The sequence below is a fragment of the Corvus brachyrhynchos genome, unplaced genomic scaffold, assembly GCF_000691975.1.
Source record: "Corvus brachyrhynchos isolate BGI_N302 unplaced genomic scaffold, ASM69197v1 scaffold191, whole genome shotgun sequence".
Classification (NCBI taxonomy): Eukaryota; Metazoa; Chordata; class Aves; order Passeriformes; family Corvidae; genus Corvus; species Corvus brachyrhynchos.
The window spans coordinates 164,967-179,414 of NW_008236487.1; the positions used below are offsets into that span (position 1 = coordinate 164,967).

At 47.0% G+C, this 14,448-nt stretch overlaps 1 protein-coding gene and 1 long non-coding RNA gene across 4 annotated transcripts in view; one reads left to right on the plus strand and one right to left on the minus strand.

Moving 5' to 3' along the window:
• Window positions 1-14,448, plus strand: part of IQSEC3 (IQ motif and Sec7 domain 3) — a 33,144-nt gene that overhangs the window by 7,898 nt on the left and 10,798 nt on the right. For all 3 annotated transcript variants that reach the window (XM_017726208.1, XM_017726207.1, XM_008643976.2), the window contains exons 3-5: window positions 3,980-4,141; window positions 13,406-13,528; window positions 14,231-14,397. In XM_017726208.1, the coding sequence (XP_017581697.1) occupies window positions 3,980-4,141; window positions 13,406-13,528; window positions 14,231-14,397 (452 nt within the window). The remainder of the gene's footprint in view (window positions 1-3,979; window positions 4,142-13,405; window positions 13,529-14,230; window positions 14,398-14,448) is intronic.
• Window positions 7,161-14,448, minus strand: part of LOC108444689 — a 15,186-nt gene continuing 7,898 nt past the window's right edge. Inside the window, exon 4 of the long non-coding RNA XR_001859321.1 lies at window positions 7,161-8,628. This is a non-coding gene — a long non-coding RNA (uncharacterized LOC108444689). The remainder of the gene's footprint in view (window positions 8,629-14,448) is intronic.

Here is a 14,448-nt window from a genome sequence, read left to right on the forward strand (position 1 = left end):
TAACAGAGGAACAAGCCCTCTGTCCCATGAGTAGTGTCCATGCTCTCAGAATTCAGTGAACCTTCAGTTCCAGTTGCTGTCCATTTGGCATCCACCAGATGAGCCTGGAATCACTCTGGTTCACTCTGTTGCAAAGGAACAAATGCAGCTGCGACTGTAAAGCCAGCCCTGGTTACTTAACATAGGGCAATTCCAAGTTGGTAGAGGTAGAGACAGAGGTAGAGCTGAGCTTAGCTAGCCCAGTATGAGTCATAATGACAAAATTATGTCTCTGGCTGTCATTTTTCTTCAGATACTTGGGTAGATTTTCGCCTGACAGACCAGGTTTAGTCACCTGTCTCTCACATATCTGAGTTTGATATCCTATGAGAAGGCTGTAGGTGTGAAAGCAAAAGCAGAGCTGAGGTTACCATCAGAGGAGGGTAAGTCACAGGGTCACACGTGGATTGGCAGAAAGCAGCTAAGGAGTTTTAGATTTGCTCATTGCCTTTTGATGAGACTTTTCTCATCTAAGCAAGCCACAAGAAGTATTGGGTTTTACTTTATCATCACGCTCTCATATCTCTGTCTTTCATTTTCCACTTGAGTCCCCTAACAATGAGGAAGAAATGTGCCCATACTAGGAGAATGTTTTTCCACACGTTATTGTGGGCATTTTAGTCAAAGCAAGGACTGATCGTTATGCAGTCCTAGGCAGAAGTTTGTCACAGACAAAGGGGCAATGCACAGGACTTATATATGTGTACCATGGAGGCTGTGGACTCCAGGAGGCAGGACCCAGGAGGACAGGTTTTTAGGATTGGTCTCAGAGCACATCTAGAAGGGAAGTGATGTTAGGTCAGACAGTTTTGGGACTCTTACAGAACTGAGAAGGACATGTTTCCAGTTCTAAGATCAGGTTGGAGGACAGGAGTGAGGAAACTAACGTGTTAGCCTTGGGGAATGACACCTTTCTTCATTCTCTGAGTGGTATCTAGGGGACACATGGTTCCCTTTGTGACTTCCTATCCAAGGGGCTGGGAAGGCCATTAGGCTTTCTGCAGTTATTTGGTTGTTGCTTTCCCTGTCTATTTCCAGGAGAAGCCAGAAGAAGTTTACTATTGTGGGGTTTGGGATGTGGGCACTGATCCGTAGGGCATGGAGCTGAGGCTGTGTGTGCGTGTGCTCACATCCTTTTTCCTGGCTTTCCCTGGAGCAGGAGCTGAAAGCCTGCAGTTTCTAGTGGAATCTGCCACAGTCTATCTGGCCTTGCCCTGCATTTTTGGAAGGCAGTGCTCTGGCTCAGAGCACGCCTTTGGAAACACATCGATGCAGTGTCACTTTCCCCATCCTTGCTGCACTGTGAGGGGGTGAAATCCCTGGAATGGTGAGTGCTTCATTATGCAGCACTGCTGTAACAGCTCAGTGTGTGTGGGCAGCTGGCTGCGTGGGCAGAGGGAAAGCCAGCAGGACGTGAGGAATCCCGCAGCATTTGCTGGCTCTTCTTCACACCCCTGCAACACCAAAAATGAGTAGCAGGGACCAGGCTCAGGAGAGAGGGGAGTAGAGTTGTCTGCTGCACATCTGGGTAAAAGCTGTATGCTGCACTACATGGGATACATCTGCAGGTGTTCAGTGGCAGAGATGCTGTATTGCTATCAGGATTTTGTGGAGAACAAATTGAATCCTGGGAAAAACTGATGAAAGGCTGCTATTAGTGAAAGAATATTTGAGTTATAGTCTAGGCAGTTCAGGAGAGCTGTCACAGCTGGACTGTTTCATCCTGCATCCTCTGATGGCATTGTGTTTGCCACCTCTACTGAACACCTGTACATCCATGCCAGTGTGTGCATTTTTCTGGCCATATTCAGCTCTCAGCTCCTCTGGAGTGGATCCAAACTCAGTCCAGTGACCGGAGTCACACAGGTGTAGCTGAGTTCATCCTCATGTTGTGAACACCATACTGTCCCTAGCCAAACACCAAAGTGTGCAGGTGGACGTTCATTTTATGAATCTCTGTTGCTTAGTTTGACTTGTGTCCTGACCATATCACCTTTGCACTTAGCAGGGAACTTTACCTGTACTCTTCCATGGTGAACCAGTAGGTCTGTGTGATAATAAAGAAGGTGTATTGCTGCTTTTCCATGAAGAAGGCCTGGGGTTTTCAGTATCAGATCTTGCACTGTCCTATTTATAAATTTGATTGTTCTTGCAGCCCTCTCCCCAGGGATGCCACACTGCCCAGGATATTTTCTTTTGACATTACAGAGTAAGCAGAACTATTTCAAGCCCATCTACTTTTTATATGCCCGTGAGGCCCCTGTAAGGAGCAGGCCATTCTGCTGAATGCTGATCCCCTTATAGCTAGACATATGTTGCTCACCCACATACTTCACCACCTGACAATGTCACAGTCTGTGCCTGTGCATATCATGCATTCGCGTGCTCTGAAATCTCATCCTATTCTTTCCTCACCCCAGGAAACTGCCTGAGCAAACTCGCTCCTTGAGCCTTGACAAAGAACCCTGAATTTGGATTAATGATGGAAGTATAACATCATTTCATGAAGTCACCCTCTTACCTCTCTCCACTTGCTGGCTCAAGAAGTGTGGCAGTCTTCCTGCCATTGCAGTGATTCACCTCAGCAAAGCACATCATGACAGAGACCCTTCAGTGAGACAGACTGAAATATAGGAAGAAAACTTCCTGCACAATACGCCCGTACAATTTGTTCTTGTCTGCGCTGCGAGACAGGCACCACATAGGCTCGCAGGCACTCCTAGGATACACAGGGGCTCATAAGAAAGATGGGGACAGATGTTTTAGCGGGGCCTGTGGCAATAGAACCAGGGGTAATTGTGTTAACCTGAAGGGGGGCCGGTTTCAATTAGATGCGAGGAAGAAGATTTTTACAATGAAGGTGGTGAAACACTGGCACAGGTTGCCCAGAGAGGTGGTGGATGCCTCATCCCTGGAGATATTCAAGATCAGGTTGGAGGGATCTCTGAGCAACCTTGTCTAGTTGAAAACGTCCCCACTCACTGCAGGGGGGTTGGAGTAGATGGCCTTTAAAGGTCACTCCCAACCCCAACCACTCTGCTTCTGTAAGAGCTGTGTGTGCAGGCACAGACACTAGCACACTAAGAAGCAGAAAATCACTCCCACAGCCAGGCAATCAGGCCCACTCAGCACCAGACCTGTTCTCGGAGAGACACAGCCACAGAAGGAGAAAAGCCCTCTGTCTGCAAGCCGCACACTGCTCCCTCTCTTCTCTGATAAAGCATTCTCTGGGTGCCTTCTCTCACACACAGAGATTTCTGCCTGATGGCATGGATCAATAGAGAAGGGACAAAAAACACAGCTAAGGGTGGGGGAAGTGGAGGAAGAGATAAGCAAATCTGAATATGGGATTTCTGTTCAGGCAGCCAACATCAAGCTCAGGTGAGGCAGGTAAAAAAGTATCACTCAACACTGAGCATTGAAAATGTATGAAAAAGAGAATTATTTATGTAACAGAAAAAGTGCCCATCTTTGGTTATCCCCCTTGGAGCCTTGAGCCTCGAGCCTCATTTGCCCATAGACCATGGCAGCAATGTCTCCTAAGTTTCTTCACAGAAGAAAGAGCCTTTGACTCTGGAGCAGATGGATGGCAGAAGAGTCACTGACAAGGTGTGGTACAATGCAGCAGGACCCTTTGAGGCAGTGGCATGCCACTTGTGATTACCAGGTGACAGCAGGTGCTGCAAGTGACACAGCAGGTCCTGTGACATCTTTTTGTCCTCAGCAGCAGCTAGGGGGGCACATAGCAAGTCACATTTCCTCACGCTAACCAGTCCCATTGCTGACACACACATGAACTCGTAGGAGCTCAGGCACGTACCAAGGGCTGCATTGATGCAAGCCATGGGGTGTCATACCAAGGGCTGCATTGATGCAAGCCATGGGGTGAGCCTCTGAGAGATCAACGCAAACTCACCATGTCTCTGTCCTTCCCTTCCAGAAACCCAGACAAAGGCATCCAGTTCCTGATCTCCCGAGGCTTCATCCCGGACACCCCCATTGGGGTGGCACACTTTCTGCTCCAGCGGAAGGGCCTCAGCCGCCAGATGATTGGGGAATTCCTGGGCAACAGCAAGAAGCAGTTCAACAGGGACGTCCTGGAGTAAGTGTGGAAATCTCTTCCCCTCCTCCCTGCACTCTAAAGGAGTTGCCAGCCCACTCTGCCCCTGGCTGCACCAGGAAGAACTTTGTTGTCCTCCATGCCACTTCATCCCCACTCTTCAGGAACTCCACCATTGCCAATCCCTATCTGGCATCCCTCAACACATTTCCCAGCTATGTGATTGACCCTTAACATCATCAGTTTTTTCATTTCAGTCCCTCCTCAGAAGGCCTATGGTCACCTAGCAGGAGTTCAGCACTGTCAGGTAGTAGAACTAGACATGCTGGCAGGTTTGGGGGCTGCGAAACTCTGAGGCTATCCCATCCATATAAAGCACTTCTGATGCCTTCTGGGAAGTATTAAGAGAGGCAGAGGAGGAAAAATATCTGCTCCTTGCTGTGAGACCAGCAGGGAGAAGTGAATACTGGCTATACACTCAGTTTTCTTTCTGTCCAGGTTGGAAATTGGTGGCCCTTTGAGTTTGTCCAAGTGCATTAGGAGGATAATAAGAAGGGGGTTGGTCCTGTTTGTGGTGAGGAGGAGGTCTGCATATGAAAACATGCTACTAAGGACTTGTCATTGCCACAGCAGCCACAGAGCACTGAGGAACATCCTCACTCCAAAATCTCCAACAAGCTGAGCTGTCCTTTTCCAGAACAAAATCTGAGGTTTCCTTCCTGCTTCTGTTCAGTGGCTGCCTGTGCTGGATTGCTACCTTCAATTCTCTCACCGTGACCCTCTCCTGGTCACAAGCCATGCATCTCTCAGCCTACATCTCTCTCCTCATGCAAGTCGAGCTCATTCAGAGACCCATTTCAAGGCATGACCAGCACTCAGCTAGGCTTTTCTTTTATTATGCAGAAGCACAATTCTTAGTGAGAGCTGCCTTTCCATTAGGCAGGAAGTCATTTGCACTGGGTCCTTTATTATGTTCTCCCATTCTCCAAAATGTTCTCCATTTCCCTTGAATTTTGCAGTGGTTTCTCTTGAACCAAACCATACAAAAACTCCAAATCCCATACACGCACCCCACTTCTACTCCAGGGAAAGACTGGAGGATACCAAAGTTCAAGAGCTAAATCTAGGCCCAAATTCTAAAATTGATTCCAGCTGCAATTGCTGCTTCTTATTGCTGCAGGCACCTGGCATGTGGTCTATCTCTTTTTTTAATATACTGTAGGGGTATTGATTTGGCCAGCAACAAGACACATGTACTCTCCAGCCTCTTCATGCTGAGAGCTACAATTAAAAGTAATTGCCTCTTTTTCTCCAGTAAGCATTGTGTGGGCTGCTTCCCCTGACAGATAATCTGCTGAAGTCCAAACCTAGCCTCTGCACACACAGGGAAATATTGCAACAACAGTAGGCTGACACTTCCTTGTAATCCTAAATCTGGCATCATCCCAGCAAATGACCATGTTCCTCTGCCTCACATAGGACTACGAACTCTGTGTCACCAGCTCCTGGGAACAGTCCCTATTGCAAAGCCTGGCGTCAGCCTCACTGTCCAGGAGCTGCTACGTTGGGGTTGCCTGTCCCGTTTCTGCACGTGGCCCGGGGGCCACTGGAGCAGGTGGCCCTACTCCATCGTGCTCATTACTCGAAGCTTCCACTGCCCCTCTTACGGTAACACTCCAAACGTTCAGTGAAAGAGTGGCCTTGCCCATCCTATAAACAGCTGTAGAAAACAAGGCTCAAAGATGGGGACTGAGATATTAAGGATGTGTGCACATGGATATATCTTGGGCAGGGACTGAAGAAGTATCAAGCAACTGGGTCTGAATTCAGGGTTCAAACCTGTGTCTGATCTCTCCAGGCAACAGATGATATGCTTGCACTAACAATCTGTGCTGCCATCCCCTCTTCACAATAAATGGCTGATTCGTCTTCCTTAAAGGCAAAGATGAAAGTAGGCTTAAAATACACAAAGAATATTCTAAAACAGGAAGGAAAAAAACATGCACGTTCAGCTAGTTATAGCTGTGCCATTTGAAGGTACTTTCTTCCTGTGCCAGTTCCGAGCTTGGGGGTAGCGATGGTTGGTGGGCTTTGCAAGCAAATTTTTTGTCAACTGCTCATGAGGGCTGGATGGGCAATGGCTGCACACCCAGCAGCATGCTATGCATGGAAACAAGGCATTGAAAGGAGAAATTATGGCCCAGAATTATAATCTTGGTTATTTTTCCTGTCCATGCTGCAGGAAGAAGAGGGCTGGCAGTGTTGTACAGTGTGCTGGCATTTCCAGTGCCCTGTATCTCAAGGGCTGGTCACAACTTATGAGCTGTTTCTATGGGAACGAGAGGCAGATCAAAGACCTTTTGGCATTTTAGAACTGTCTAAGACCTAATCTGGTTCTCATTCCCTATCCAACTCCCATCAACTAGCTCAGGAACACGGACACAGGTTGGGAGAATAAACTCTGCAAGGGCTGTCTTGCTGTCCCCACATCCACCCATGCTTAGCGAAGTTAAGGTACATGGTATTCCCTGGAGAGCATGTGGCAGACAGGAGAGCTCATACAGTAGCTTTTGCACAATTTGCCCAATACCACAGTCATTTCTGTGGCCCAAATGGGCAGAAGAAGAACAGGCACTTAGTCCTGCCAAGGTCAAATGCCCAGGCAGGGTGGCTGTGAGCAGGCAGTAGTGCTTGGACAGGCTCTGATCATCTGCAGCGAGCAAGCCTGTATGCAGGCAGAGATGCCTGTGCTCTTTCACATCCCAAACCTGACCCTGGAGCCTCCTCTACCTCCCAAAAGCAATTTCAATTATTGATGCCACTTGCTATGTTAGTTTAGCTTTCGCTCGATGTGAAAACTTATGTTGCAGTTGTGTATTGTAAGCAATGTTTCTATTGCAGCCAGGTTGAATTAACCCAGCTGCATGAATAAATAATAAGACAGCTTTTAAAACATCTTCAGAAGTGTCAGCCTGCCTTGTGCATTTGGAGGCAGGGCAGAACTGCCCAGGTTACAAACTCTAGACTCAGCTGTAATGTCCAGCCATAAGTCTGTACTCTGCAGAGTTCCCTTGGCTCCTGCAGGTATTGAAGCTGTGCTGGCTGACAGACAAGCCAGCCTCTGCCTGTTCCTGCTGTCAAACAGCAGAGCTGAGGAGTGCCGAGTGGCACCTGGCACTGTGAAGATGATCCCACTTTACTGCCCACCCAGTAAATGTAAAACTCCAGAGAAGTGCTATGCTGGGTGCAAAGCCTTTTATGCAGAAGGGCAGGGGTTGAGGTGAGGCAAGCAGTTTATGAGGCTTGAGCACTTTGGTGTGCTGTTTTGCCTTCCCACACCTTCATGCCCAGCCCCTAAATGCCCTGAAATTGTAATCTCCTTTCCATCCTCCTGCTCTTATCTTTCAACCTTTAACTGATTTTCTTGGAACTCAAAAAAGATGTCTGGATAACAAACAAGTAGTTCGACATACTAACCCAAGGAATAACAGAGAGAGCAGGAGATTTTCAACAGTTTCTGACTATAACTGGCACACATGCATTGATAACACTGAACCACTCCAGTTTGTCTCTTTAGGAAGATGCAGTATGTAATTAGCTTTTTTAGGAAAGGCTTCAATCTTTAAAACTAGGATTTATCTCACCTGTTGTTGGCCACCACCAAGTTTAGTGTCTTCTAGAAATTTATTAATTCCTTTTGTCAGTGGAGAGACACAGGGCCCTCCAGAGTGTTGTTTTTCTCAGTGTGCTAGTTTAGGCTGGACGCGCAGCTTTTAGGCATTTGGTGTTACAGGGCATAAATCCCACCTGTAACCTATTTTAAGCATCCCACAGGAAAACCATTCACTGTGATCAGCATCCCACAGTAAGATCCAAGAATCTCCTTCTACAACCTGCCCTGCTGCCAGCTAGGAGGAGTCACTGGTGACCTACCCCAGGGTTTCAGTGTCTTCCAGTCCAGGGAATACAGCTGGAGAGAGGTAGCCCAACCTGTTAAAGCACCTATGTGGTACTGAGCAGTTTTAATCAAATCTATTTGTCAAGTACTGCAGAAAAATAATTTTGTTGCTTTGAAAAAAGTCAGGCCCAGGGCATTAACACAGTTTTAATATGAGACACATCATCGTTCTTGCATCCTTTCTTCATTCTGTGTTTATTTGTTGCTTTTGTTCTCCTTCCTTCATACTTTCCTTCACTTTAGTCCATTCTTCCCCTCCTGTTCCTGACTCAGGAATTGCTTCCATTTATAGTTCATTCATGAACAAGATAATGTGAGTGATTTCATGAATGGAGTCAGCTGTGCTGCTGGTACTGGATGGTTTGTGTTCGGCTCGTGGGACTCGGAAGTGCAGATGTGGCTGTCCTGGTGCACTTACTGTCAGAGGAGAAATGGGCAGGGATTCCAGCAGAGGAGACATTGTGCTGAGTTGGGGTCTGGTTGGTGTTAGAGTGTGGAAGTTGCTGCTGGAGACATTCTCCCTGCGGGTGAGCAGGTCTCCTGTCTGTCAGGCCTGTGTTGTCTTCTCTTTCTGTCATGGAGAGTCAGGGAGAGAAAAGCTGCTCTTAGTAAGTGCAGAGCTGGGAGCCCAGCAAAAGGAGTGTCTCTCAAAGAAGAGTTATGTTCCTCTTAGACAGGCAGAAGGACTTGTCAGGCTAGGCCAAATGAGCTTTCTTTCCCCTTCTCACTGAGGTTGCTACAGAGGATCAGTAAGGGACTTGCATCACAGGAGGGTTTGAGCAGGAGCAATAGATAAGGATGTGATGGAAACAGGACAGAGGGAAGAACGTGTTCTGACCTCCTGCTGCAAGCAGGGCTGTAGCACAGACCAAATGTGAGTAAGAACAGCCTTCCCACGCCAGGCTTGTACAAGCTGAAGGTGAAGCTTGAGTGTGCCTAGTCCCTAGGGAAGTTCAGGAAGGAGCCTAAGTAAGTAGCCATGTGAGCTACCAACAACCACAGGAGGGCGAGTAGGCATGACAGCCCCAGGGAAAACAGGCAATACATGTCTTGTAGCATTCTCCAGAAAGGGAAGACTGGTGTGGGCTGTGGTCTCTGTTGTAGAGACTATCTTTCCCAAGAGGGTGTGGAGGGCACGACTGGGACACACACCTGCTAACTTTTCTCTCTGTTCAGTTAGCACATGCAGGGCAGTCTCCTCCCAGGGAGCTGAGCTCTTCTATGATTCACCCAAATCCTGGTTCATCTTCAGAAAGCTTGTAGAATTAGGGAGACTGCGGGAAGGGATGATTTTTATTAATATCTTTGTGCCTTGTGATTTTAAACTTTCCACCTGGCTGCCTCCCCCCTTGCTCCCTCCCTGAGTGGAGGCTGCAGGTTCATTACAGACGCTTTTAGTTGCATCCCAGCTCCTGCTGCACCGTCACCTGAGCGGAAAAGCTGGAAAATAGGTCATTACACTTGGGTGAGCAGATCCCAGCCCCACATGATACAGCTGCTTCCTGCCTTCACTGAACCCTTTTGCCACAGGCTTTTTTGCCATGCCTAGCCCTGTGCTAAATCCTCACAGCTCTTCCGCCATTCTGTCCATGCACTTTGGGGGGATCTTTGCCCTGTAACCTGGGAGGCAGCATGGCTACAACAGAAATAACAGCTGAGCAAAATAATCCATCTAGGAGCCCACTCTTTGGTCCTGGTACCTGGTGTGCAATTCTCTGCACTTGTGAGGTGCCTCAGGGCAGAACAAACTCCTCGTGTACACAGGTGGCACGAGAGCCCTCAAACCCTACCATCTTGTTTATGAGGCAGGGAGCCAGCGCTTTTCCCGCTCACTTCAACAATATGATCCAAACATCCAAAGTCATATCCTTGAAGATAGTGGGCTAAGTGAATCTCTGGGTGCACTGCGAGCTCAATTTGTGTGGCTTGTTGCAAGTTCATGGGCAGGAAGGAGTTGAAGCATGAGATTTTATAAGGTGATTACTGTGTCCCTGCATCATCATCCCTTAAGCCTCCTGATGGTCCTGGAACAGGCATCTCACAGGTGTCCAGCTGTTTGTGAAAAAATGAACTCAGCACTGGTTTTGGCTTGTGCACATAAGCTGTTGGTTTATTCCTGGGAGGCAGAGAGCCAGCTGCTCTCATATCTTTTGTCCGCTTCCATGATCTCTCCCTTGGAAAGAAAAGACCTCCTTGCTCTGGTTTCTCAAAGAAAAGTTGTGCTGTATTTCCGGGGATGTCTGACACAGTTACCAGAGTGCATTTGGAAAGTTAATGTGTGTCTGTGCAGGAATCCGACATCAGGGAAGGCTTCAAAACTTCCAGCTGTCTAGAAGAGGAGCAGGAACATGGCAGCCCCATAGCACAAGGCTGTTTGGCTCTTTGAATAGACTTTTCTGTGTCAAATTTGGTCACAAAAAGTATCAGACAAGTCTGATCCACCTTTCTTTCTGTCTGTCTAGCAGCAGAAACAGCACCCTGGTGCCTGATGGCTCCTCTAGGAGCTGTTCTTCAGGCCTTTGGCACAGGACTTGTCAGATAAACCAAATCCAAGCACAGGCTGACTTCACTTGAATCAAACGTTCTTCCTAACCTGTCCTTTCTGCCTGGTCAACTTTTCTCAGTAAGCAGGACAGGGGACACTGTTCTTTGGGCTGCGAGACAAATGGAAGAGGCTCCCAGGAGTTAGAATTTACAAAGTAAGCCTGCATCAGTCAGCCTGTGAGAGAAACTCTCACAGAAGAAGCTGAGCATAACTCATGCAGCAATGCCTGAGTTTGAAAACAGCTATGAACAGCTGCCCTGTCCCACTTGTCCTAATAAAGGCTTGATGCTTTCTGTATTAAGGAAATGGACTTTATTACTCGAGATTTGTACAGAAAGGGGAGGATGTGTTAGAGCAGCCTGTGTGGAGGGGGAAAGACTGATCAAAGAGGGAAGGAGTAAGCAAAAGATAGATGATTTAATGCTGGTGGATTTGAGTTACTAGGGTGACCTCAGAGGTGTCCCTGGGGTGTGCAAGGACTCTGTGTTCACATGTCTGGAAGCAGACAATAGCAGCAAAATCACCGGGGTCAGTGCTGAGAAACACTGCACACTGGAAAGGATTAAAAAATGATAACAAAAGCCCAAGTGCAGAGGTGGTTGCAGCTGTGAACACAATAATGACTAATAAGAGGAAAACTGTTCTTACTATCAAAGATGAATTCCAAGAGGCAGAATGCCTTGATGTTAACCCAAGGGAGTGAGTATAAGTATGAGAAAAATAAAAATAACAAAGGAAAGAGGCAGTGGAGGAAGTTTTTCTTATGCCAAGTGTTTCTGCAGTCCATCTCTTGGAGAGATAAAAAAATATTTCATGGAAGATTTCCTATGAGAGCAGTCCCTTTGATTCTCTTCTCTTGCTCCCTATTTGTTCCTGAATTTCGATTATATGGACTTTGTGCAGAGAAAGAGCCCACAATTCCTAGCTGAGGTTGTAACAACTCTAACCTCAGAAGATACAAAGCACTTTACGTTCAGTCAGAGCTCTTGGTAAGTTATTCTGCTGGTGTCACCCCAGTTAAACGATGACATCTCAACTCCTGTATCAATAAGGCAGTGGAGGAGACGTCTCTGAGCATTTGAACTCTGTCCCTCACCCATCTGAGGCATTGTGCAACAGATTTTTATTCTAGCAAGGCTGCACATGGCACTCAACAGCTTAGTTCACAAACCACTTCCCGACAACCCACAGCAAACTGCAGCACTTAGAAAAGACCAACAAACACATCCCCAGTTTATCTCAGAAAGGAAGAAGAAACTGGTAACAGCACATCCCTTTATTAGTAGAGGTTTCTTTGGCAAAATTTCCAGATAATCCTAGGAAATAGAAGGATGCAGAAGAAAGCTAATCCCCTCCCCCTCCTTTTTCCCTGTACCACTCCTCACAAGGTCCCAGACAACCTGTCTTGGGGAAAATTTCCTCCTTAATAACCTTAAATTTGTGATCAGTTTATCCTTTACCACACGACAAAGCAACCCAAACACAAAGAATTAAGTCAAGGGGTTAAGGGGCTGATAGATGTAGAATCCAAAGTACAGAGAAGCAGAAAATACAAAGTTCCTGAATTTTTAATACTCTTCTAATGTCAAGGTGGTCCCTTTAGCAAATTGGTAACTTGTATTTAAGGAAGACTTAAAGTAAATGGGATTTTGGCACCTGTGACTTTCTTCATCTGTCAGACAGAATTTCAGCTTTGAAAATTTATTTTTGGGAAAGAATAATGACAAGCAGGAAGGTAAATTGTACATACCAAAGTCAGCAGAAAGTAGATTAATTCAATGTCTGTCTTTGATAAAATAACTAGTTTTCTAGAGGGGGACATACAGAACATAATTCTAGACTTCAGCAAAGCATTGGACATGAGAAATTTTTTGTTGAGAGTAGAAGAGAGAGAAATTAGCAGAGGAATCATAAATGGGGGAGCAAATTGGCTGATACAGACATTAGTGCCTACGTACTCTGCTGAAATGGGAAGTTGGGCCTAAGGGACATTATGAAAAGGGGTTTCTGAGTCTAGTCTTTTGATTAATGCTTGCAGTAATGACCTGAGCACAAAAGGTAGGAATATGCTAACAAAAGGTGCTGAAGCCACATGGGAAAGGTGTTGTCATTACAAGTGACTGAAATATCATGCAGTAAGAATAAGAACAAGTCGATTATTGACTAACACAGAGAGCAAGAACTGTAGTGGTAGGTGCTGGAGACTAACAGCAAGGCCTTTATGAGATGAGAATGCTTTAGTGGGAAATAAGAGAGGTGGCATCCCCTTCTTGGGGCTTCTAAATTGGCCATGAGTTACCAGTGGGCAGTGAATGGCATTGAAATGCAAAGTGACACCAGATGAGCAGGTGATGTTGCAATGTTATTTCTGTACAACAGCTCCCATTTCCTATTTTCTCTGAGCTGACTCTGGTCTTACTGATATTGATATAGGTGTCTAAATATCTGTCTCAATAAAGATGTCTATATAATATCTATACACATATATATACTTTCTCTGTGTATGCATATGTGAATGCATATGCTGTCTATGGTATGATACGTATATATCATGGTGTATACATACACACACATATATATAAATATATAGTAAGGCAAAAGAATTGCTCACCAGCTGTAGAATGCAGGAATCACTTGTGTGAAATCACTGCCCGTTGTAAGCAGAATCCAGGAAGCCACAGTGATGTCCCAGGGCCTTTCCCATGGGATTGCCCTTGGGGACTGGGCCTTGGTACCACAGTGAAGGAGCCTGGTGTCACCCACGTGAGGATGTTCTGATGAAGGCTGTGTCCCCCTCTCACAGCTGTGTGGTGGACGAGATGGACTTCTCAGGCATGGAGCTGGATGAAGCCCTGCGGAAATTCCAGGCCCACATCCGCGTGCAGGGAGAGGCGCAGAAGGTGGAGCGGCTCATCGAGGCTTTCAGGTAAGAGAAGGAGTCCTTCAGGTAAGAGAAGAAGCCCTGCAGCCCCACTGCTGCAACCAAGGGAAGCAGGGAACACAACACACCCAAGGCAAAAAGCCAGCAGTCATGGAGAGAAGGGCCAGGGACTTCCCTTCCAAAGAGGGGGATCATGGAGGGGCTCCTGAAGGATGGAGTTCTCTGTGGCACTGCTGTGTCACAGGTGTGGCCTTGTCAGATGCTCAGTGGCATGAAGGGTACAAGGGGCCAGCATCAGGCCAGTCCTGACATGGCTGCCAGCAAGGGATTCCCTGTTCACTGGTGACCCACGGGAAGAGCAGCAGAGGGGCTTGCAGGGGGGCTGGGTTGCTCCCTTGGTGAATCCAGAGGAGTGCTTTGTGCTTAGCAAGGCAGGCTGGAGCAGACACCTCCTGTATTACTCTTGTGCACTGACACACTCTGAGTAGTCCTCTCCAGTCTCACTTGCTTTTTTGGTTCCTGAGGACAAGGCTGAAGTTTCAGTGGCCTATTTCAGCCATTGGTGGGGAAATTTGCCTTCAAAGAGCAGTCAGTTCCTTCGCATTTGTGTGAGAGGTGGAGTGAAAGGAGGAATTTGATCCACTTGTGATAAAGTCATTGTCAAGCTGGAGCAGAGTGCTCCCATGTTCCTTGTTAATTGTGTTAAGTATGTTAATGTTCCATGTTGGTGCATCCCTCCTGCTGCAGCCAGAGGTACTGCATGTGTAACCCAGATGTGGTCCAGCAGTTTCACAACCCGGACACCATCTTCATCTTGGCCTTTGCAATCATCCTCCTCAACACGGACATGTACAGCCCCAACATCAAGCCTGACAGGAAGATGATGCTGGAGGACTTCATTCGCAATCTGAGAGGTGAGGGTCCTGCCTTGATTTTTTTTTTTTTTTTTTTCCTTTTTTTTTTTT